Source organism: Diachasma alloeum, unplaced genomic scaffold (genome assembly GCF_001412515.2).
Source record: "Diachasma alloeum isolate Michigan unplaced genomic scaffold, Dall2.0 Dall_scaffold_00276, whole genome shotgun sequence".
Lineage (NCBI taxonomy): Eukaryota > Metazoa > Arthropoda > Insecta > Hymenoptera > Braconidae > Diachasma > Diachasma alloeum.
Window position 1 is genome coordinate 1,775,843 of NW_021680415.1, and position 25,409 is coordinate 1,801,251.

Sequence of the window (25,409 nt, forward strand, 5' to 3'; positions counted from 1 at the left end):
AATTTTCAACTATTTAATTATTTTTAACTTTATTGCAAAAATGGACGGAAGCACGCTGATAGCAGTAGCTCAAGCCGTTTCATTTCCTGTTTTTTATGGTTCCCTCGGAAAGCTACAACGTTGAAGAATATTTTTCCCTCGTCTTCTTTTTAAAATCGTTGCACTCATGCCTTTTTGACAACGCAAAATTCGTGTCACGAAAGAACTGGTAGTTACGATTTTTTACCCCTACGATGAAGATCTTTTTAATTTTTTGGAGGAAAATGATCGGAATGTAAACAATATTATTTACGCCATTTATATTCCGATTCAGATTTACGTACTTCGAATATTCTGAAAATAACCAGTCACAAAAGTATTTTTTTGCAATTGTATTCGTGAAATAATTGTTGAAATCAAAATGTCTGTATGCACTGGATATACGACCTACTGATTCTAATCACTTCCATTCATTCCATTCTTCCTTCTATTATTTATAATTTTTTACGTATGGAGATATCGTGAAAGAAATAAATCCAAATTGACAACAAAAAATAATACACTTATACTTTTTTAACATTGTAAAAACGAAAAATGGGCGATTTCCGAATGCAAGCTCCAAATATATACAATTGAGAAAAATCAGCATTGACGAATATTGAGACAGAGTGAAGCAGAAAAATCAGAGAACATAACAATACATGGTAAGTGGTGATAATGCACGTAAAAATGTAGTGAAACGTGATGTTTCGAATTTATAGTTCGTAATAATCTTTCAATTGCTTTTTGTTTATTTTCCTGCAGAAAAAGGCATGTATTGTACAGTAAAGAGCAGTCATCAGTGCAGTGTATACATCAGTGAACGAAGAGAAAAACTTAGCTCTGTCGGAAAACTATGTTCCACGTAAAAATATTTGATGGAGTGGCTGTTCCATATTTACTTAAGGGAAAATAACCAACTTGATAGAAAAAAATTTACTATCTTTCATAAAAATTAAATTTTTGTCGTGATCATCAGAAATATCCCTAGAAGAATTCAAACTGTTGGCCGGAAAAATATAATCTATTGTACGACAAGCATTTGATCTGAGAGAACTCCACAGGTTTATACCATAGAAAGAATACATTGACGGGGAAAGAATATTTTTTTCCCAACAAAAAATTGTCCCCTCGAAATTATTTAGTTTTGCCAATAACACAGTATTCGGCAAGAAAATTGTAGTTTTCTCTTGAAATTATCATTTGTTCTATGGAAATTATAAATGCTTATTGGACAAAGATATACACTACTCAGTCAAATTCACTTGATAAAACCGGAGCCTCATATAATTCTCTGTAGAACGAATGTATTTACCCGAGAGACAAATGTCTCACGAGAACAATTACTACAACGGAAATTACCGTGTTTTGATGGAAACTTTCTTTTTTGTCCGCAAGTAAATTGATGCAACACGACAAAATATCCCTTCAGGGGAACATAATTTTTCGGCAGAACTAATTTTTTCTCTCATTGTGGACTTCAAAAATCATGAAAGTCACTCATCGCCTTTGCCGGAAGACAATATTTCACAATATTTATTTTCAGTCATTACCCGTTTACTTTTAACTCTCTGCCAGTGAAGAAAAGTAAGGTCAAAAACTGGTATGCGATTTTCCGGACATCCTTGAGTCGATTTATTTGTTATCGTCATGCGCCCCTTTTTGAGCCCTCGCCGTCACGATCTGCAGATCCTCATATTGTGCTTCTTCGCTCTCACCTTGTACTTGTATCTACGAATGAGTACGAATGATTCGTCTTCTGTCATCGCGCCTGGAGATGTCAGTATGTATAATGGAAAGAATTTGATGGACGATGAAAATATCGGTAGTTACTCAAAAATGAGAATTTTGTTGAATAAATTTTGTAACAAATCAAGTAATCACGGAGCGAATGTTTTAACCAATTTCTATATTTCGGTGCGAGTGCGGAAGGTATAGGAATTTTCTATAATTTGGCTATAATTTCTATTAATTTGGCCGGGTAAACTTTACCTTGCACTTTACCTCACTACACGGAGAGAAATTTTTAATGAAAATTATCCTACCATTCTATAAAAGTGTAGGGGAGGATGGGGCAAAACGGCCCCCCTTCAATCGTCAATATTTTCCGATTCAATAATCCGATTGGGATGAGTTAGAGCTCGTTTTGAAGAATGAAAAATTATCTTCAAAATGAAGTTGAAACTGGGAATTTTCACAATGTCATTCACAAGTTATTGACAATTGAAGGGCGGCCGTTTTGCCCCACCCTCCCCTACCATGAATCATCGTTTCCTCATTTCAATCCCGAAACTTAGTGAAAATTAATATATAATGATCAAATTTGATTCTACGTTAGAGAAATTTAATCCTGACGCATAATAAACTTTACCCTTCCAGTCCAATAATTTTTATGTAGATAACAACGAAAATTCTGGAACGGTTGGTAAATTTTACTACCGGCACAGTAATTTTTACTCTACCGGCACGGTAATTTTTATTTTTATCATCTTTTTATCATGTCTATTGCTTCCAAGGGTCGACGAATACTAATTCAACCCTTATTTTTCGTCGCCTGTTTTTCATCCCATGAATGCAAAACATAAGTTTACCCAACGTCATAAAAAATGTACCGTTATGTAAACGCAGGTGAATCGGCTTTCATCAGAGACGTCAATGATCCCAACATCAGGAACGCATCCCCCCAGTCTTCAAAGGCTGCACCATTGTCCTCCCTCTCGACCAACGCAACTGCTCCTCGGAATTCAGCCCCACCAACGGGATCAACATCCACATCACCACCTCAGGGTCTTCAGCCTCTTGAGAGACCCTTCAGCCTCTTCAGAGCCTCACCCACCACACCAGGCACTCAGCCAACCGTCACCAACGAGAATAACACAATACGTGCGATATATCAAGGTGGATATAATGTATCAGCCCAGGGGAAGTGCCCCAAACACGGCGAAGACATGGATTTGGTGATTGTGATCACGTCAAGACCGTCGCACACAGCAGCGAGAACTGCAATACGACAAACATGGGTTTCCCTTGAAGAACTTACAAACGTCAGTGCAGTATTCATGCTTGGTACGACAGAAGATCCTGAATTGGAGAAGCTTCTCCAGGACGAGCAGAAGTGGTACGGCGATTTGATAAGAGGTAGATTCCTAGACTCATACTCAAACCTAACGCTCAAGACAATCTCAACGTTAGAATGGGTCGACACATACTGCTCAAACGCCAAGTTTCTCCTGAAAACCGATGATGATATTTTCATCAACATACCTCGACTCTTGTCCTTCGTTGAAGAACACGAGGGACAGAGGAATGTTATATTTGGTAAATTGGCACACAAGTGGAAGCCGTTTAGAGATGAACAGAGCAAATACTACATCTCTTCGGCGCAGTACAAACCCGTGCTGTATCCTGACTTTATGACTGGACCGGCCTACCTCTTGTCGGGGGATGTTATCAATAAACTGTATGAGAGTGCGCTGAACCAAACTTTCTTTAACCTGGAGGATGTCTTTATTACTGGTATGGTTGCTCCCAAACTCAGGATCGATCTAGTGCATGTCAATGAATTTTGGAATGACAAAATCAGTTACACCTTTTGTAATGTGCAACGTGTCATCAGTATACATGACGTTGAACCTGAACATCAAGCCCTTCTTCAGAAAATGCTGGTAGATAGTAAGACCAAGTGCAAGTTCGGAAGGAGAAAATACAGTCGAACACTAAAGTTCGTGAACAGAATACATAAGATACAAGCTCAGGTTGTTCAGGAATTTTAGTGCTCCACTGTACATCCTATCGTGAAGATACATTCCATTGAGTGAAACCTGTCTTGTAAGCACATGACTACTTCCTGACTGTGACCAAATTATTGGTTCATGTTGCTGTAATCTTGTACGAGTGAGAACACATGGTATTTGCAACGTATTGTGTCTCGAATGTGCAGAAAGGATTTTAATTAAAGACCTGATGTTTACATAAACTAATTCTGTAGAATATTATTTCTCCTAAAACTAAGAGAAGCAAATTCATTGCTTCAAAGTTATAACTCAGTTTTTGCTATACTATTTACGTGTTGAAATGGACTATTAGTACAGTTGAGTTGGCCTGAGAGCAGCTGTCGTGGGCAATTGAATGGTGTAACCGTCAGAATGAAGATTTTACTCAAACTATGACAATTTAGTCGATGTTGTGAACTTATTTCTCCACTAGCCCTAGGAACATCTGGTTTGATTTATATCTATTGGAGATGAATATCACTATCGAAGATTTTACAAAAGCTTTGACGTTGGGGGATGCATTCCACAGAAATGAATTGAAAGCATCAAAGGGACTTTCATTGTTTGAATTGTATCCCTCAGCGTCAAAGAGACAATTTTATTTATCCTGCGTTGAGGCATTACGAATAATTAAACATTTCGAGTGTCCTCCGGCTTTTCGTACTGGCCTCTCGGGACCATATGCTTTTCGTGCGCAACACATATTCATGACTTTCGATGAAAGGAAGTTTTGATATTACGGTAATAGGAAGACCGGGCATTCACCGGAATTGTCTAATTTCATGCGGTGGCGTTACGAGTTCGATTGATAATTTCCGTGGATCGAGGCTTGGGTATTCTTGCATCCTCTTCACGGCTATTTTTCAAGAGTTGAATAGCACAATCTGAACTGTTGCCCTCACGCCATCATCGATTACTATCGGAATTGTTTTCACGACTTGTAAGGTTTAATCCTTCCCATCGGAATGTGTGTGAATCCATGGGCCATGGGATTTGAGAGATTGTGGGAGGAATTCTCAGCATCTTGATGAACCGTTACCATAATCCTGTTGAATGATTTTGGAAAGTCTTTACTCGAACACTGGAAATGTCTTTTTAATCAAGCTGAACAAGTGGTTTTCCGTGATTTTATTGTTGTCTTCATTCTGCTACTGTAATTGCGACAATTGTTGATGATGATCAGGTAAATCGCTCGCGGAAATTAATGAGTCATAATACTGCATTTGTCATTGGTAGAAAGAAGTGGGAAATGTGGCGCTGATTAAAGATCTTTAAGGGGAACGACTGTTCATTAGATAATTGATCGATCATCTCGGCGGTATTTTATTATTTATTGTAAAGCAAACACGATATCAGACTGCAAATGCTCAACATTTCGAGAATTTATGGCTGAACTTTGAATGATTCAAATTTTGGTTTGACCGGTTTATGATAAGTTTCGCTGATTTTTGGATCATTGATCTCTACCTTCAATAAAATCAATTTCGAAATGAGAATGTTACGAAGACTGACCATGTTCAATTACAGGAATGGAGTTTATCGACTTCATTCTTACTCATGACGATCTCTACGGAATCAGCTGTAGATAATAAATTGACATCCGATAGATGTCGGGTTATTGGTGATTTCACTTGGCGGATTCAATGGAAAACTATCGAATAATGAATATTTTTGAATATTTTAGCATTTGAATATTTTATCATTAGAAACAGTCAATTAATTGCGCTGATGTAAATTTTACTTTGTAGGAATGAATTAATTGTCTGGTATTTATAGACGAACATGAAAAACCAAGTACTTTGTTGATCTCCAGATCATTCGAGCAGCAAATCAATGCAACATTGGACTTTTCAACGACAAGATTTCCTGAAATTTCAGTGGAACTTGAAAAAAAAAATCTCCAGAATTTGGCACAGAAAATTCGGACGAAATTTTTTAACGATGTAGGCTATATTTTTCCATTATCTTTGCTGTTTAGCTTTTCTTACGTTACGACGAATGTGTGAATAGGCGAATGAGAAAGAACTGACTTTTATGCAAGTCCCTTAATACCATTGGCAATAAAATTGAAAACATGAAGAATTGGAATATAACCGATAAAATTTGGTGAAATTACATGAAACCTCTTTATCAGATCGAGTCACTTTAATCTTGACCCTGAGCCCTCGTTCTAGAGCAGCCATTAAATCCGACCCACTGGTATTCTAAATTTCCCTCTGAAAACATCTCCATTTTATTCCGCTCATATCTGAATAGGAAAACATTGCAACACAAAAATTAGTCAAGCGGAGAGCAAATATTTCCCCACAATTTCCCGATAAGAAGCTCCCAACAGCCCAAACAAACCGTCTCTTCTGCTGAGACAAAAAATACAAAATCACAGTCTCGCAAATGTATTCGACAAATGATCCCAGTCCGTAAAAAAGAATAATTGAAGGGGAAAAAATTGCTTCCTGCATGAATGTCAAAGAAAACCTGAGCATTTCCATCTCGAAAAATAGCATAAGTCAGGAATGCCATGTCCTTCAGTCGTATTAATATCATTTCTACACAAGTACCGAGCGGTGACTTGTCCGCAGTTTCTCATTTCCTCAGCCCAGTGGGAAGGAAATGAAAGGAAAAAAATGTGGGGAAACCAACGTAGGTCACCTCGCGGGTTGAGAAAAACGTGTTGGCTCTCCCTCACTCGTAGTATATAGAACGCGAACATCGATTACGTCTGAGGCTGCCACGTGGAGTCGGTGCAGCCGTTTGGGATTGGATAACAGCACTGCCGGGGCAGTTCAGGAACGTCCTTTACTAGAGCTGTGCCACTGACGTTAGAGAGGGGCGAGTTAAGCATATTCTGCAATAACTGAAATCAGATAATCGAAAATCTAAATACTTGAATACAAGGATTCCACAATTTCTCCAGCGGAGTTAAATTTTTTTGCTCAAATTTCACGTAATTTTGTCATCTGAAATTGAAAATATTATAGAGTAATTTACGTTTATACACATAATTACCGTTAAATTGTGAAGTTCTTAATTTTTAACATAAATCTTAAAATTTTAAATATGAAATTAACCATCAATTTGCACATTTAAATTTCGAAATATTCTATCAATCAATAATTTAGGAAGGAAGATTGACGATTATTTGGATAATCGAAAATCAACTACCTAAATTTAGAATTAGCTTGTTAACTAAAAAAGTACATTTCAATATTATCGGAAAATTTGGTTGATAAATTTTATATTTTAAATTTGTTAAATATAGTTAAACTTTGAACAATATAAGGAGATAATCCCTTTGTAATATTGTCAAAATCTAATATTAGTGTCCATCCCTGGAGAAATCAATGGAATCTGTAAAGTATATTATTTATCAATTATTCCATGAAAATTGACAGAAGTCAGAAAAATTTCGGTGAATGTATTCTTATTTTTTAAAATATTATTTATTGAATGTATTGAAACCCGTAACATGGGTTATTTACACTGTCGGTACGTTACATGTTTTTTTCCATGCATTTAAATTAGTAAATTACAGTTTTTTTAATATTTACATATTTCTTCTACGTATTTATCGTCAGTTCCATCTGCGAATTTTTTCGCGGCGTGAGCAGTTGGTTTTTGCTAATTTATTTAGTAGTTCTAATCGTTGCTGGTTGTACTTTGGACAATGCCACAGGACATGTTCGAAATCTTGAAATTCTGCTCCAAAAGAACAGCTTGAATCACTGATTATTCCAACTTTTTCTACGGAAGCGGGAAAGTGGTAATGATTGGCTCTAATCCGGTTAACAGTTACTATATCGCTTCTCTTAAGCTTACAAGTTTTATACCAGGGTTTTGGAGTGTCCCTGGAGTCGTGGTTGAAATCAGTAGTGAAGTGGTAAACCGGCACAAGTCAATTTTGACTATTGACCAGTTTTGAATGAATATCTCGGAATCTAAGAAAGATACCAAAATTTTTGTTATAACCTTTTTTGTAGACCCGATTGAGTGCCACAATAAATGTAATTACAAAAATTTCGCTATATCCCTTAGATTCGGAAGTATTCCTCAAAAACTCAACTGGGAGATGAGTCGACTTAACCCGTTTCACCACTTCGCTACTGAAATATTCCGATCCTTTTTTTTCTTTGCATTTGTTGCCTGGTCTACACTTCGTATTCTTAATTAATTGAAAATTCAGCCCAATTTGGAACTGAATATTGATGTTTTTATTGAAAATTTAACTTGAATAAATTATTTTCAACCGGAGAATTTTGTTTGCCATGTTAAACGAAATCGCTCGCCACGCAACGTTGCCAGAACCTCGCTAAACGCGCGGGGGCAGTGTAGAGTAAATCCGGCATCGTCAACGCCTAGATATCATGGCGGCAGATTCCCGCTGAGGTGACCAAGTCGCTTCGTTGCGTAGGGTGACCAGTCTGGGGTTGAAATTAAAATTAAAATTGCCTCTCGATCAGCTAAAAATCTCACACTTCAGACAACGCATTCTACATAAAAGTACTTTATCAGAGACTTGACAAGTTATCGAACGGACGGCGTTCCCTTGGAGACTAGGCCTAATGGACGGTCGGAAGAAGGTCGAAACGACACTCCGTAGGTCCCCTCCAGTATCAACGGTGAAGGACGCTCCTTACAGTCACTCCAAACACGAGAGTGGGGGATCTCGGCTACACGTGCGAGGTCCTCCACCTTTTCTGCTATACCTATGTATATCTCACCGCTATCTCCCACCACAATAGTTCAATTATTGTCGGCTCTTACCCGTATCATCTGGTTCTTTGGCTTTCCTCCATTCCTCATATTCAAACCCGAGCGCTCATTGTTTCCGCTCTCCATTGAGAAATATATTTCCTTGTGATCACACATAATTTTCAGGGTATTTTTGCTCTCTTTCAAGAGAAACATTTCCACTGCCGTGGTATTGAAATTAATTTGTTGAAAGGTAGAATGTTGTTATCAATTTGTCTCAATTAAAATAGTTTAATTCAATTCAAAATTGCAGTCATTCATGTAGGACGAGGCGAATGATGAATGGACTTTTGATATTTTCCATTAGACAAAATGGGCTTTTTTTATTTGGATGACCTTTATCTCGTAATTTGTTGAAAGGTAGAGTGTTGTTATCAATTTGTCTCAATTAAAATAGTTTAATTCAATTCAGCATTGCAGTGATTCATTTAGGACGAGGCGAATGATGAATTGACTTTTGATATTTTCCATTAGACAAAATGGGTTTTTTTTATTTGGATGACCTTTATCTCATAATTTGTTAAAAGGTAGAGTGTTGTTATCAATTTGTCTCAATTAAAATAGTTAAATTCAATTCAAAATTGCAGTCATTCATGTAGGACGAGGCGAATGATGAATGGACTTTTGATATTTTCCATTAGACAAAATGGGCTTTTTTTATTTGGATGACCTTTATCTCGTAATTTGTTGAAAGGTAGAGTGTTGTTATCAATTTGTCTCAATTAAAATAGTTTAATTCAATTCAGCATTGCAGTCATTCATGTAGGACGAGATGAATAATGGGCTTTTGATTTTTCTCGTTAGGTAAAATAGGTTTTTTTTATTTGGACGACCTTTATCTCACCTTCAAGCTCGAATTATTGGAGACGAAAGCTCCATTTTGGCCCGGCTTCTACATCAAAATAGATAAGAAGTTTCTCCCACCCCATAGTTTCCTGGTTGATGCTGGGCATTCTCTTCTCATAAAATCTGACCCATATCCAGGATGAAGGAAGCTCCATCCCACATCGGTTTTTACCTCACAGAGGAGGAATCACGAAATCTCAGTAAAATAAGCATTGTCCACGGGCAGTCCGTTCATATATAAAGCCGACTATTGCGTCATTCATGACGCTGCAGTGAACATCTACTTCACTTGCCCACACAGACACCCCGTCGCGAAAAACATGTGCACGTGGTCAACTAAACCTTGTGCGCACTAGTCCTCATTCCAATGATTTCGGGGAGAATAACAGGAGTATTGACAATTTTATCTCCAGTTGTTTACAGCCATTGGCGATATCATTGATTGGAGTGTTGACGTATTCATTTATACACTCTATTTTTAGTGGAAATGAACGCAATACTTTTCTCTTTACTAAAGGGCATCACCGTTTTTCTATCAGATTCGATATTCCTTTTTTCGATTAATTGTTTATAATTATTCTCATTGCAAAAAGCAGTACCACCGATGAGAATCATATGTCCCAGTCATCAGCTGTTTAATTTTCGTATTACAAGAAAATATTTGCGCATGTGCTAATTCCTGCGCTCCCTGAATAATATTATTTATTTTTTTATTTTTTCTATTTCATTGGTTTTATCGAAGTAATTCTCGATTTGAAACCCCTCCTCTAGCCAGCCTCCCCTCCTTTCTTTTTCCTCTCATTGTTATCTGCGGTATCATGGCCATCTTACTCTTAGCTGTGCCCCATTCGAGCTAGGACTGCACAGGAAACCATGTAAACCCAGTCGCACAGCCGGCCGATTGTGCAGTGCCCTAATATATCCATCTATCACACTGACTAGATCGCTCCCTGAATAATATTTCAATCATAATTACAAGTCAATTCCTTCTAGAACACACTTTAGAGTGTGAATTTCTGGAATGCAATGTGGGTTGATATTCTGGTAAAAGTGCGTGCCCACACTGTTGTCAATTTTTAGTTAGTTCAGACGGTAATTCAATTAATCTGTTGTTCATCTCATCAATATAATTCCGTGCTTAGAATATTGTCATCTCGTGTTTTCAAGCAAATTAAAAATTAAAACTTCATTTAGAATATTGAGTCACAGCTTCTTTTTATTTATATCATAAATTTTGTATTTGGATATTAATATTGTTTGTTAAAAGTGAAAAAATCGATCATTATTTTCACTATATTGCATTCAGATTCTCCTATCGTTAACATAAAAAATGTGAGATAATCTCATTATTGTAGGTATTAATTCTAATCAACTTTGTTCGAAGAAAACCTCAATAAACGCAATATTAAGAAAATAGAATTATTCTATTTTCCTCTGACCTAACTGATTCGGACAATTACAATTCGTTTATTCATATTTCATAGAATATTATTCAATTCTCTTTTATTTAGCAGGCGGGCTACTCATGAAAACCGCCTCACTGTTTTCATTCGACTTCTCAATTTCTATTCCAGACATTGCCCACGCTTTTTTAAGAAAGAATTTCACAAAAAATATTTTACCAATAAAAACTATCAAGAATGTTAAATTCTCCACTTGCATTAATATGCCTCAGCAGACGCATCATGTGTTAACACAGTCGAGTGGCTCGACGTAACGAATAAAAAGACTGAAAAGAGATGGAATGTCACTAACGCTTAAATTCAAGAGACCCTTTCACGTTGACTTGCTGTAGACACGTGGCTAATGACCAACTGACGCACCGTGGAGATAACGCAATCGTTGCAGCGGTTTTGTGCATATGTACGTAACCTTCGTTTTGTTTCACCGGCCTCTCCGCGATTCACCGACGTGTTTATCCTTCATAAAACACGTGTCATTGCCACTCTATTTTTTTCCCCCTTCCGACATTTACCGTCTTTTATAATAACCGAAGTTGGATATAGCCGAGCTGATCAATCAACAAGTTCAGACCGATGTTCCGCCTATTAATTTTAACCAGTGTCGCGGTTGACACGTGTATCGCTTTATAAATACGTTAAACCGTTGACACACATTTGAGTTATTTTTCTTTTTTGCTCCTTGTGGGAATCCCGTAGGCCTCTTTTCAAACAATGTCCCCCACAACTTCCGAAATCACTCGTTTTATCTCTCGTTTGTCATCGCGAGGACATTGACGCACAAAATCATTCGTCGAGGGGATTTCGAAATATCTGAAACACGGAAGAGGAGAAAAATGATTGAGAAATATTTTTGAGCGGTCTTGAATTATCTACACGTACCTCCACTCCGCAGGGGAAATAAGTATTTTATTTTTTCGGGGGAATGTACAGTTTACGGGTCGCATATAGAAGACAAGTTGTTAATTGTTTTCATTCGTCGGCTCGATTAACAACGATATAGTTCAACGATAGGGCAGGTCTTATCGGACGAGCGCGCGTGGGGCGGGGGGTCGAGTGCAGTTGGTCATTGAAGTTGAGAATTTTTCGTGCACCTCTCGTCTAGAGTTTTAGCAACATGGGCTTGGAGTTTACCGTGGGTAAAGTGACATTTTACGTGAGCTCCGCGTGCGCAAAGCACATTTCGTGCGAATTGTGATGAAGGAACGTCCGACATGCGTGGGATAAGTGTACTTTGGCCAGTGGAAGGGGAGCACTCGTCTTCAGCGAGGGCTATACACCTCTCACACGTAAAAATAATACTTTCTCATCGCGGACGCCCAGAGAAATGTTTATCACATTTTAGTTCCATTGAAATTTCAAGAAATTTCATCATTAAAAAATTAGGATTTCATGGAAAAATTAATGAGAACTGTAAATTTCAGTTCAATTATTTCCTGAAAATTATCAGAAATCAGGAAAATTCCGGTAAATATATTCTTGAATTATTAATTAATTGAAAATTCATCATAGTTCGACATTAAATATTCAGGTTTTCATTGAAAATGTAAATAGTTTGAGAAATTCTCATCTCAACGCTCTGTTCAAAACTTGTCCATGAAATTTCAATTTTCTTCTAAGACTGTATGGTACAGAAAAGTCCCTCACAGCTCTTATCGAACAATATTATTATTTTTATTTCAGAAAAAAAACTTAATCGATCCGGAAGTTCATTGTATCTACCACCATAAAACAGAACTACTAAAATTAATGGTCTAGTGACATCTGTCCAGCCAAGAAACTGCCGTTATCTGAAAACTCTCGAAGTTGTAAAAACTGCAGTATCTTCCCACAAACTTTTCCTCCACGTTTTTTATTTTTTTTTAATTATTGATAAATTCCGCTAAAATTTCCGGAAATTTTCATCACATTTTAGTTCCACTGAAAATTCAAGTAATTTCATGGAAAAATCAATGAGCCCTGTCAATTTCAGTTCAATTATTTCCTGAAAGATATTCTTGATTTATTAACTAATTGAAAATTCACCCGACTTCGGCCCTCCCTTCATGTTTTCCTTGAAAATGCAAATAGTTTGAAAAATTCTCATCTCAATGCTCTTCAAAAATCCCGAATTTCCCTAAATTTTAGTAAACTCTGAAACTTCATTTTTCTCCTAACACTACATCATCCAGAAAAGTCCCCCACAGCTCTTATCAACCGCCCTTATCATCTCTATTCCCGCAAAAAAATGTAATCGATCCGGAAGTTCATTCTATCTACACCATAAAAACAGAATTACTAAAATTAACGGTTCAGTGACGTCTGTCAGTAAAAAACCTGCAATTCCCCGCACCCTGAACTTGCAAAACGAGTAGTAACTTCCCTCAAGGTTCTCCCCCCCGTATTTTTCCTTAAAAAATGCACAGACGAGAATTCCTCCACCCATAAATAAAATATTACCCCTGAAAAGAGATGATGAAACCCCAGCCGTTCGCAAATCCGTTGATTTTTCCTCCAAGCGCACGCGCTCACTCCCCTCCGACCCTCGAAATCTCCTTCCCGTTGGCTCACATAGTGGGGATACACGTGCCGCACGTTTGTAATTCGAATTATTATCATTGTTAGCNGAGAAATTCTCATCTCAACGCTCTGTTCAAAACTTGTCCATGAAATTTCAATTTTCTTCTAAGACTGTATGGTACAGAAAAGTCCCTCACAGCTCTTATCGAACAATATTATTATTTTTATTTCAGAAAAAAAACTTAATCGATCCGGAAGTTCATTGTATCTACCACCATAAAACAGAACTACTAAAATTAATGGTCTAGTGACATCTGTCCAGCCAAGAAACTGCCGTTATCTGAAAACTCTCGAAGTTGTAAAAACTGCAGTATCTTCCCACAAACTTTTCCTCCACGTTTTTTATTTTTTTTTAATTATTGATAAATTCCGCTAAAATTTCCGGAAATTTTCATCACATTTTAGTTCCACTGAAAATTCAAGTAATTTCATGGAAAAATCAATGAGCCCTGTCAATTTCAGTTCAATTATTTCCTGAAAGATATTCTTGATTTATTAACTAATTGAAAATTCACCCGACTTCGGCCCTCCCTTCATGTTTTCCTTGAAAATGCAAATAGTTTGAAAAATTCTCATCTCAATGCTCTTCAAAAATCCCGAATTTCCCTAAATTTTAGTAAACTCTGAAACTTCATTTTTCTCCTAACACTACATCATCCAGAAAAGTCCCCCACAGCTCTTATCAACCGCCCTTATCATCTCTATTCCCGCAAAAAAATGTAATCGATCCGGAAGTTCATTCTATCTACACCATAAAAACAGAATTACTAAAATTAACGGTTCAGTGACGTCTGTCAGTAAAAAACCTGCAATTCCCCGCACCCTGAACTTGCAAAACGAGTAGTAACTTCCCTCAAGGTTCTCCCCCCCGTATTTTTCCTTAAAAAATGCACAGACGAGAATTCCTCCACCCATAAATAAAATATTACCCCTGAAAAGAGATGATGAAACCCCAGCCGTTCGCAAATCCGTTGATTTTTCCTCCAAGCGCACGCGCTCACTCCCCTCCGACCCTCGAAATCTCCTTCCCGTTGGCTCACATAGTGGGGATACACGTGCCGCACGTTTGTAATTCGAATTATTATCATTGTTAGCTGCAGTGGTGTGCGATTTCGTCACACTCGTCTTGTTTTTTATCGCCCCTCTCCTCCTTCACCCGACCCCCCCCCATCCTTTTGTGTGAGTACAGCACAAGGAATACCCGAGTGCGCGCGCGTGGTATCACTCATGGTTTTCAGTCTGGTCCGCAGGTTCAGACGAGTTGGTCGTCGCCGTAGAGCCATTAAAGGATTCAAGTCAGTCACACACGATCCATTCACTACCATCAACAGGCACGTGGTAACCCCGAATTGTTTAAACATCCAGTCAAGAAAATGAAGTTAACGGTGTTGTTACACTGAGTGACACCGTCCCAGTAATTGCAAAAATTACTGAATTGACATTTTGTGAATTGTAAAACATCGGCAATTATTTTCTATCCGTATCTCCCCGGAACAAGCAGAATAATCGGAGGTGACAAGTGATTGACGGGGGAACGATAGCAATTACAGAGGAATTAGCGGAAGCGATATTTCCTTCGGTGAGGCTCGTATTTGTATACAATAATGTCACATTATCCTGTCCATCCACCCTGAATCATCACAAATGCAGAGGCAAAATGGACCCTTTGAACCTGTTTTTCAATCACTCAGAATGCGAAAATGTCAATTCTATTGGTGTCGTCAATACAGCCGACGTGAGGATTTAAAAAGGTCCATTTTACCCCGTCCGCCCCGGGTGTTGAGTCATTAGACCAATGACCTTTGTCGCCGAGAGACTTCGGGCCTCGCGCACTTGTTTCTGTTCTGTATTAGTCCCCGTGATGGCTCCTATCAGGGCTGTCGTTGATTTATTGTGAAAATTGAGTTCACCTTATTTTTTAACTACTGATTATTGTCTTCGCGGTGCGCCGCACGCGAGCCGCTCATTTCCACCCGTTGTTATCAGTAAAGAGAGCCTGAGGGATCCGCATTACACGTGCGATGAGGGCGAGAATAATGATCGGAATGTTTCAATCAGCCCGTGAACAATCGATCAAAAACATTGCCAGGGGGTGGGGTGAGGGTGCGTAACGAGAGGTGAGAAGGTGTTGTCGCATGTACGTTGGGTATATGGGTATGGGGCAATACGCGGCCAACGACCCTTCGTCAAAGGCCACGTGTACTCCCCCTCCCCCCCCCCCCCCCCCCCCCCCCCCCCCCCCCCCCCCCCCCCCCCCCCCCCCCCCCCCCCCCCCCCCCCCCCCCCCCCCCCCCCCCCCCCCCCCCCCCCCCCCCCCCCCCCCCCCCCCCCCCCNACTCCTGGCAGTACAGCCCAGTCCAGGCATTTTGGCAGATAGGCGTTTTGTGAGAGTGGGTGAAAACGTGCTGGGGCCGCGGGAGCCGATCTACACTAGTTGTGTATGTCTGCACCGGACGAGGACAGAAATCGTCTCGGAGGGAGAGCGAACTAGTCGGGGGAATGGGCCGCACGTGGCAGTCAACACGTTCAAGCCTGAATCTACGCTGTTGCGAATTTTTCCGTGAAATTTCCGGGACATTTTTGTAAGAGTTGGGTTTACGGAAATATCGAGGAAGTTCGGCATTGGACATTCGGAATTTTGGGGAGGAATTCATGAGAACTGTAAATTTCTGGTCAATTGTCACATGGAATTGATAGGAATGGGGAAACTTCCGGTAAATATATTCTTGAATTTTTAATTCCTTTCTGAAGAAGCATGGGGAATATCTGGAATTGAAAGTGAGAACTCGAACGTGGCGGATATCTCGAACGAATGGAGAAAGCAAGGCGGTTTCCATGAGTACGATCGTCTTCCGTCGAGTTTTCATGAAGCCCGCCTGCTAAATAAAAGAGAATTAAATACCATTCTATGAAACACGAATAAACGAATTATAATTGTCGAAATCATTTAGGTCAGGGGAAAATGGAATAATTCTACTTTGTTAATATTGCGTTTACTGAGGTTTTCTTCGAACAAAGTTGATTAGAATTAATAGCTAGAATTATGAGATCATCTCACATTTTTTTACGTTAAGGATAGGAGAATCTAAACGGAATATAGTGTAAATGATGATCGATTTTTTCGCTTTCAACAAATAATATTAATATCCAAACAGAAATTTTATGATATGCATAAAAAAAAGCTGTGACTCAATATTCCAAATGAAATTTTAATTTTTAACTTGGTTGAAAACACGAGGTGACAATATTCTAAGCGCGGAATTATATTGATGAGATGAACAACAGATTAATTGATTTACCGCGTGAACTAACTAAAAATTGATAACAGTGTGGGCACGCACTTTTAACAGAGTATCAACAAACATTGAATTCCAGAAATTCACACTCTAAAGTGTGTCGTAGAAGGAATTAAATTGTAATTATGATTAAAATCTTATTTAGTGAGCGTAGGAATTAGAACATGAACAAATCATTTATTGTAATATGAAAATTTAACAGCTGATAAATTGGGGCATATGATTCTCGTCGGTCGTACTGCTTTTTTCAATGAGAATGATTATAAACAATCAATTGAAAAAAGGAAGATTGCATTTAACACAAAAATGGGCTTCAACTGGGGGGCGCCTGTTATTGAAAAGTGCTTAATTTGGCACTGAATATCCATGTTAAGAGATAACAGAATGGCGCAAATTGTCCAAATTTTTGACCGAATTTCCTGTCGAAAGTTATCGATATTTTCACAAATCGAAACACATTAATCTCCAAGAGACGATTATGAAGATCAATGTGCCTTGGGTTCGAAAAATATTAATAATTGTGAACAGGAAATTTGTTTGAAAATTTTCAGGGAATGTTGTCCTTCTGTTCCCTTAAGGAGTAACAGAAAATCACTGACGATCTACCTACAAAATTTTACCTACCCGTCACTTCCCAAAATATCAGGAATAATTATCTAATATCGTCCCAAAAGCTTCATCATCGACAATTCGAATGGATCACAAATCTCATTTTATTTATTTTCAATTTTTAGCAGAAAATGCGCAAGAAACCGTGATAATCTATTTTTTTATCGCACCCCTGTGTAAACATGCTCTATTGATAAGACAACCTTTATCTCGTGTCATTATTCATAGCGCTAATATTATGTCCCGTAATATCGGCACTTTTCAGCAAACATAAATTGATTGAAATAAAAATGAGTCATCCTGAGTGTCTGCGATCGAATACTTGAATACAATAGTTTTCGATCCATTCCCCACAATGAATATTGATCGCAGAAAGATATACCGGCAACAAATACAATATAATGTTGAGATTCCCGAGTGAAACTCAACATAATCCCGATGACTGGACAAGAAATCCCTCCGACAATCTCTAGTACTTGAACCAACCGAATCCCTGCTCTGACGATAATCGTTCATATAATACACACGTGTGGCCGAAGGCTTTCTTTCACCTCGAGGCGTACGTCTCCTTCCTATCCATGTGACGACCGGGTCTTTCAAATAACGTTAGGGTCAAATGAAAAAGAGACGGATAATGTATTTTCTCAGAAGTGAAGAAGACAGGCGCGTGGCACATGTTCATACCTCTTGCAATGTATCGTAAGAGGATTCTCAATTCTCGGTTTGTATTTATGGAATTCAGTGGCACATTGCCTTTGATTCAGTTTTTCGCAATGGAGGCTCTAGCTTACAGGCCACATTATCGGGTAAATCAATTCAGTAGCGAAGTGATCAAACGGTTTAAGGGGAGACGGAACCCCTTTGTCTACATCAAATCTTAGAATTGTGTTTTCTCCTACAATTTGTAATTTCTATCTATGAAATTACTTTATCGACTCGATTATCGCATTGTTGAGTCTATGAAGTAGTTTATTGAATAAAAAATAATAATTGCAGGAGAAAACACAATTCTAAATATTCATATAAACGCAGGGGTTCCGTTTTCTCTTAAGGATGTATTACACCCTTTTCGCCAAAATTCACGTTTTTCTAAATTTTCTGGTAAATTGTTGATCGGATTCATGTGAAAAATATGCCGCTTTGTGTTTTATCATTACTTAATGGCTCACGAAATTTCATGATCGTGCAATCACTTTCCTGCGTTTTTTCTAAAACTTTTCGGAAACTCACGAAAAAACTCCATAAAGCTGTCTTTTGTCCTCTCCCTCTCTGTATTTTTTTTTTTTTTTTAAATTTTCCATGTGCATTTGATAGCGAGATTGAGAGCTTACTTCCTGACATTTCCGCCACAGTCGAGGTCACGCGGAGGTGGTTGGTCGTCACAGGAGTGGGTGAAATCAAATTACAGCGCATATGGTTAGGGGATGAAATATTATGTTCGAGGATAATAATGTCATACCTATTTCCTGCATATATATCCACAGAAAATTGAAAAAAAGCATCTGAACCTTTGATTTGTTCCAATCAATTGTAATTTTTATATCCATTGAAACATTTTCTGTAGGAATTCCGCAACATGAATTTTCCAAAAATTTTTAACTCTATTTGTCTTCTCTTTTAATTGAAAAATGACACAAAAAAATTGAAAAATAACCGACGAATTTATACAGAAAATATTTTAATAGAATAAGTCTTATTTTCTAAAGATGAAAGAAACGTGAAGTTGTTTTATATCGAAATATCTCGAAACTGCCTGACCGGTAATCCTTAATTCTGATTGGGCAATGAGTCACGTGAAGTAGTCGGTGAAAAAAATTCCCCGGTATTTTCAAATTCTTCAAATGCCGAGAACTTTTTCTGCGTCATATTTTTCATTTTTTCATGTGTGAAGTTTATTTTTATACTAAAACATATTTATTAATTGCCTAATTGTTGATCATGAGAAAGAAAAATAGTATTTCTAAATTTTTTTAACTCACAAATTATTCTTTTTTTCAAATTTTAATTTTTTCATATTTATCATACGCAAAAATGCGCACAGATCTAGTTCTATAAAAAATCCAATTCGATGGATTTTCTCTATAGGATATCTTCCATTGAAGATTTCTATTAAAGACTTCCGACCTGGCGTGACGAATTGGCGATTAGATAAAATTAGAAAACCGGAAAGGCTGAAAAATACATTATCCTAAAGATAATAATTATTCTCAACGAATTATCATAATTTTTTCCCCACGTGTGCTCGATGAATCGACTGATAATACTTGACGTAGTATTAACCATTCGTTCCCATCGTACATCTGAATTAATCACATCAGGCTTTTACCCCCACCCAGAGCTCTTCTGTGAAACACTTGTTTTTCCGCTCGTCTTCGGCTACACGTGTGCTGATACGTCACCTTCAGTTTGTTGTCCGTGAAATACTTAGAAGTTAAATAATATACTGATGAGGGACTGTGGAGGGGGCATTGGCACATGTGGCATATCCGGATTAGATACAGATATCAGATAACTAGATGAAATTAATATTTCGCCGAGTTTTTCTCTTTTCGAAAAAAGAAATTGCGTACCATGAGTCATCGGAGCGGCATCTCCGATATTTTTTATTAACATACTATTTAAATATTTGAATAAGCATTATTATTGAATGAAAAACGTTTCATTCGATATTGATTAATCGTTAGATCGGAAGTTGAAGGAATTTTTTTTGTAGAACTCATCTGGAATAAAGGATTATTCATTTGGATATTGATTTAAACATTTCAATGGCAAACTGATATTCATGAATTAAGAAAGTGTTTAAATATCCTTCTCATTAGCTGCGATTATTTTTTTAATTAATAATTTGATTAGTTAATTTTTTTTTATTTCATTTAATTTTTTTTATTAGTAATTTTCTGTTTTAGCCCTCAATTCGCTCTACGAAAAAATGTTTTAACAAATATTTTGCCATCTTCATTGGATTCCAAGATGTTTATTGAAAACTGACTAATAGTCAAAATCGACTTAAGGATATTCAAGTATCTTAAAGTTTGGTGAAGATCACATTATAGATTCAACCGTTTTTAATCATCAAATTTGTTGAAAAAATTTGAAAAAAAATAATTAATATTCTGCGTCATTCAAATGACATAATTAAATGATTCTTTAAACATTCGAAAACATTTTGTTACGCATGAAATCGATTTATGGTAAAGTTCTGAATATTAATAAATTAGTTACGATTCCAAACAAATGATTTTTATGATGACAAATTCATTGTTTATATACTATTTATAGAAACTGCTCGTAATTTTCAATCATCGCACGTTTTATTCAAGCAAAATTTAGAATTATTTCATCAATCTTCCTCCAAAAGTAGACTTTTTAATTTTTTTCAGCTCTTTAAAACATTTTCTAACGCTTCAATATCGAAATTCAAATTCATACCATCAAAGTTTAAATAATAAAATCATCAGGCTCAAATGAAAGCTGTGATGTTCAACTACAAATATAAAAAAAGCATTTCGCTGAAGACAAAATAGCCAAAGTACTTGGATATTCTCAAACCGTTTTAATCGTTAAATCACGAGTTAAAGAGAATTGTTTTTCTCTCCACCACATATGCACTAAAAAATTATCCATTTGGAAATTAATTTAAACATTCGAACAGCAAATTGATATTCACGCATCACGAAACCGACTATACATATCCTTCCCATCAGCTGCGATTTATTTTTCTCTCCACTTCAGGCAGACTAAGGGATTACACGGATATTTATTTCACCACTCAAAGGGCAAATTGGTGTTCATAAATCACGAGCCTGATCAAATATTCTTCCCTTCTATTACGATTTTCCCCTTATTACCGAGTGAAAACGTGATTTTGATTAATCGTCAGATCGGGAGTTGAGGGGGACTCTTTTTTCTCCGCGCCTCAAACGGAAAAAGGGATTATTCGTTCATACGGTGTACAATAACTGCAGTTGGCACGCACACTAACGGGTTACGAGACCGTTCCGCACGTGTACCCACAGGGTTCAAGGCCACCTGGTGTTCCACATTCAATGTTGTCCAGAGTGCAGTCATACACGAGGCATCGACAATTTCCGCGCACAACTACCACCCAAATTCATTAATTTTAGATGCGACATAACGACTGCTTTTCATTCATGAATTCCTGTTCTTTTTATAACTCGCAGTTTTTCTGGGAATATGGCACCGACAATTTGCATGGCTGATATTCCCAAGGCGGGGACCGGTGCACCTTGCGTGAGGAGGAAATATTGGCAGGAGAGAGCTATCAATAGGCACTCGAGAGTTGAATTGAAACAGATATCTGTTAAAAATGGAAATTGGGAGGCTAATTGTCAGGAGTTATCTTTACCCGAGGCGAGAATACCTGAGGAGCCTAAACAGGAACAGTTGAGGATTCTCGAGAGACGGAGAAAAGGTAATGGAAGACAGTTCTTACATAATTCGTGTCAATTGGTTGATTTTTTAAAACAAAAAACAATTCAGTAGCGAAGTGGTAAAACAAGAATGTGAATTAAGAGTGTAAAATTATATTTAAAATTTTTTTAAAAATGTTATTATGCTGGCAGGACGAGAAATTAGAACGCTATGAAATATGCTAAACTAATAACTGTTATAGGCGAGGGGCTACACCCAATATTGTTGTAATACGGGGCAGTGTAAATAATTCAATTCAGAGTTGAGCACTTTAAACAATAAAAAAAGTGGTAAAACGGTTTAAGTCGACTTATGTCTTAGTTGAGTTTTCGAAGAATATCTCCGAATCTAAAGGAGATAATGAAATTTTTGTAATTACCTTTTTTCTAGAGAAAAGTGAGTGCTACATAAAAGGTTTTGACAACAATTTAGCTATCTCCCTTAGATTCCGAGATATTGACTAAAAACTGGCCAATAGGCAAAATCGACTTAAACCGTTTTACCACTTCACGACTGAATTTAATTTAATAGATCAGAAATAGACTGTCTTATGAGTATGAAAATTTCATATGAATGAGACAATATTAAAGATTTCAATTTTTTCGATTGAAATTTCGAGAATAATTTTCTAACGGTTTAACAGGAATGTTGTCAAACATGAATAAATTCGACTTCATTTCTGTTTTTTCTTTAACAATCACGATCTAGAAAACTCTTCCCCTCTTCATATGGATTTTAAAATGCGCAACAAAAACTAATCTCGCTGTGGAATTCAGTATCGAAGCGGTAAAACTTCGTGATTCCGATTGCAAATGTCAAAAGACTCAACGGAAAATGTCGTGTGAATGGAATCACATATTCACATCACCCTTGAGCACTTCACGATTGAATAAACTCATTTTCCGCATTCCCACTTCATTATTAAACAAATCTGATCAAATCAAGAGGTGATAATACATTAAGAATAACAATCGATTTCATAGAACTGTTGGACATTGTCATCTGCACCCCGATATAAAATATTTCAACTTATTCCAGTTGAAATAGAAAAATTGTCAAACATGAATAAGTTTTCATGACTAAGACTTCAGAAATATTTTCTGCAGAATATTCCCGAGTCTAAAAGAATTAGGGGACGGTGGGGCAAAATGAAACACGGGGCAAAATGAAACAGCAAGAAAATCTTGTGATCTAAGGGAGATAGGACGATTTTCATGAAAACCTTTTTTGTAGAAAATTTTACAAGCTACAAAAAAGGTCCTCTTCAAAAATGTCCTATCTCCTTTAGATGACGAGATTTTCCCACTGTTTCATTTTGCCCCGTGTTTCATTTTGCCCCATGCTCCCCTACTACTTATAATATTTTCATGAAGACCATAAAAGTCTACTTTACAGTTCTAATTTTTCCCTAACAATCGCGATCTGGAAAACTTTTCCCCTCGTCATATGGATTCAAAGAGGCAAACCTTATGATTCCAACTCCAAATGTCAAAAGATTCAACAGAAAACATCGTGTCAACCTAATCACACATTGAAATCACCTTTGACCATTTCATGACTGAATAATCTCACTCCGCATTTCCACTTCATCATTAACCAGATTTGATCAAATCAAGCGCTGATAACACCTTGAAAATAACAACCACAAATGATTCCACAGAGTTGTTGGACATTGTCATCCGGACCCTGATCCTGGTTCGCCGCAACCACGTACTCCAAAAAAGGGTGGACGCCCTTTGCCTGGAGACCCAGCACTTCATCAGATCTCAGTTGAGAAATCGACAGCCCAAGACTGAAGTTGGTGACGCCTCGAAAGAAGCGGGCACTGTATCATCATCCACCGACGCCATGGAGGTCGACAACACGAGGCAAAGTAACAATAATGAGTCAGAAATAATGTCACCAAATCACGTGACATCCACCTGCATTTCATCGGACACCGACAGCGGTGTATCGTCCGACTGCTCCTTCTAGGATCTCAAAATGCAATTCCGCAATTCGTGGAATTAACGAAATAATGCTTTCCATGATTTACAGGGAGGGTACGATGTTCTCCTCGTACTTATACCATTTTTCATATCACTGCGTATTAGTATAACTGATATACATTAATTACGATTGGAGATTATTCTTATTCTCAACATCTCCTGATTGAGATAGTGATTAGTTTCTCCCTTACAACAAGAAAGGAACTCTCAATTCACGGAGAATCCTAGACATTGCTGATACGAGCAATTAAAACATACACTGAGAGAAAAACAACAAAGTTCTCAAACAAGTCTTACTTGCACCAAGAAAATGGTTTTTTGAAAATTATCAAAAAAGGATTTTTTGTGCAAAAAATACAGAGAGTGCGTTGGAATGAAAAATTTTTGTCGCAAAAATAGATTTAGTAGTTAAAAAAAAAATGCATTCTCTGTACACGCAAGAAATGGAATTTCTAGCATTACTCCCGAAAAATTTTGGTTTTATGCGAAACAAGGGATAGTAGTTTTTCGTTTCGGCTGTCTAATAGTCACAGACAAGAAATGAAGCCTTGAATGAAACAATAATAATGATACGATAGCAATCTTGTAACTCAGGGATAAAATATTTGTTGATAAATTTTCCTCTGTATGAGATATTTTCATCTTGAACGGACACCGTCTGGTGTGAATTATCCACCTCTTGGGCCAAACATTTCGGTGCTATCGAAAGCAGAACAATTATTCATGTTTGAGACTTTCAAATTCGAGCCAAACAAATTCTTTTTTGGCAGTTTTCAACTAGCGATTTTGTTGGCCCAAACAAGACTTGTTTGACAACGTCTTTGTTTTTCTCTCAGTGTACGATGCATATTTATATGTAGTGAGTATTAGAATTATTTTTAGACATAGCGCATAATATTGAGAATGGCAAACACAGACAATTGTGTCAGAACCTTTTCCAGATATTATTTTTCAATGGATTCATTTCAAACTACTGTTGCAAATGAACTCTGCAGTATTTAGAGGAACATGTTGTGCCTGATCACTTAGGGATTTTCGATAATCGCAGTAATGATTAATCCTTTACAATTTTGAGAAATAGATTGAGAAAACTTAAATGGAGTGAATCGTCCAGAGAAGATTGAATGAAAATTCAACCGCAGAAAAGTTTCATGATGTCCCGTGGGAGAAACAACTACATTTCACCGAGTGAACAATTGTTCAATTCTTGTTGGATCAAACAAGTTGAGAATTACAAACGTAGACAATTATGTCAGAACCTTTTCCAGATATTATTTTTCATACACAGCAATGCAATTCTTGCGAGGCGCTGATACAAATTATCTCAAAAATATTTAAAGAAACATCACGTGCCTCAAAATTCAGACATTTGCGATGATCGCAGTAATGATTAGTCTTTTACAGTTGGAGAAACGGATTGAGAAAACCTAAATGGAGCGAATCGTCCAGTTTTTAAAACTTTATGCTCATTTAAAAACAGAAAGAATATGGATCCAACCAAATCAAAAATTTAGAACTTCAGAACAAATGAATTGAGTGGTTCAACCACTGGACGATCCCCCCGACTAGAGAAATCGAATCATATTTCAGTGCCCTTCAACCTGTGTGTCTATCTGTTTTTCTAAATAGTTTTTCGGAGTAGATTTACAGGGATGATTTCCGCGCAGCTAAAGTTTCAAT

The 25,409-nt window shown here is 37.3% G+C and overlaps 2 protein-coding genes across 3 annotated transcripts; both read left to right on the plus strand.

The window, feature by feature from the left end:
* Positions 1-813: 813 nt before the first annotated feature.
* LOC107037986 (beta-1,3-galactosyltransferase 5) lies at positions 814-3,994 on the plus strand. Of its 2 annotated transcripts, XM_015256832.1 has the most exons (3): positions 814-883; positions 1,565-1,843; positions 2,647-3,994. In XM_015256832.1, exons 2-3 carry the CDS (start codon positions 1,669-1,671, stop codon positions 3,789-3,791), a joined length of 1,320 nt encoding a protein of 439 aa, XP_015112318.1. In that variant the 5' UTR covers positions 814-883; positions 1,565-1,668; the 3' UTR covers positions 3,792-3,994. The 2 variants fall into 2 exon arrangements, with proteins under 2 accessions (XP_015112318.1, XP_015112319.1); XM_015256833.1 differs by lacking the exon at positions 814-883 and having other exon boundaries at positions 1,328-1,801.
* A 10,667-nt stretch (positions 3,995-14,661) lies between these two features.
* On the plus strand, positions 14,662-24,258 carry LOC107037989. Its single transcript, XM_015256837.1, has 3 exons — positions 14,662-14,984; positions 21,492-21,742; positions 23,402-24,258. The coding sequence occupies exons 2-3, from the start codon at positions 21,505-21,507 to the stop codon at positions 23,713-23,715; spliced, it is 552 nt and encodes a 183-aa protein (XP_015112323.1). The 5' UTR covers positions 14,662-14,984; positions 21,492-21,504; the 3' UTR covers positions 23,716-24,258.
* Positions 24,259-25,409: the final 1,151 nt, after the last annotated feature.

Coding starts and splice junctions, on each gene's coding strand:
- LOC107037989 (XM_015256837.1), top strand. CDS start 21,505: ATGGCACCGACAATTTGCATGGCTGATATTCCCAAGGCGGGGACCGGT. Junction 21,743..23,401: donor TCTCGAGAGACGGAGAAAAG/GTAATGGAAGAC, acceptor ATGATTCCACAG/AGTTGTTGGACATTGTCATC.
- LOC107037986 (XM_015256832.1), top strand. CDS start 1,669: ATGCGCCCCTTTTTGAGCCCTCGCCGTCACGATCTGCAGATCCTCATA. Junction 1,844..2,646: donor GATGGACGATGAAAATATCG/GTAGTTACTCAA, acceptor ATGTAAACGCAG/GTGAATCGGCTTTCATCAGA.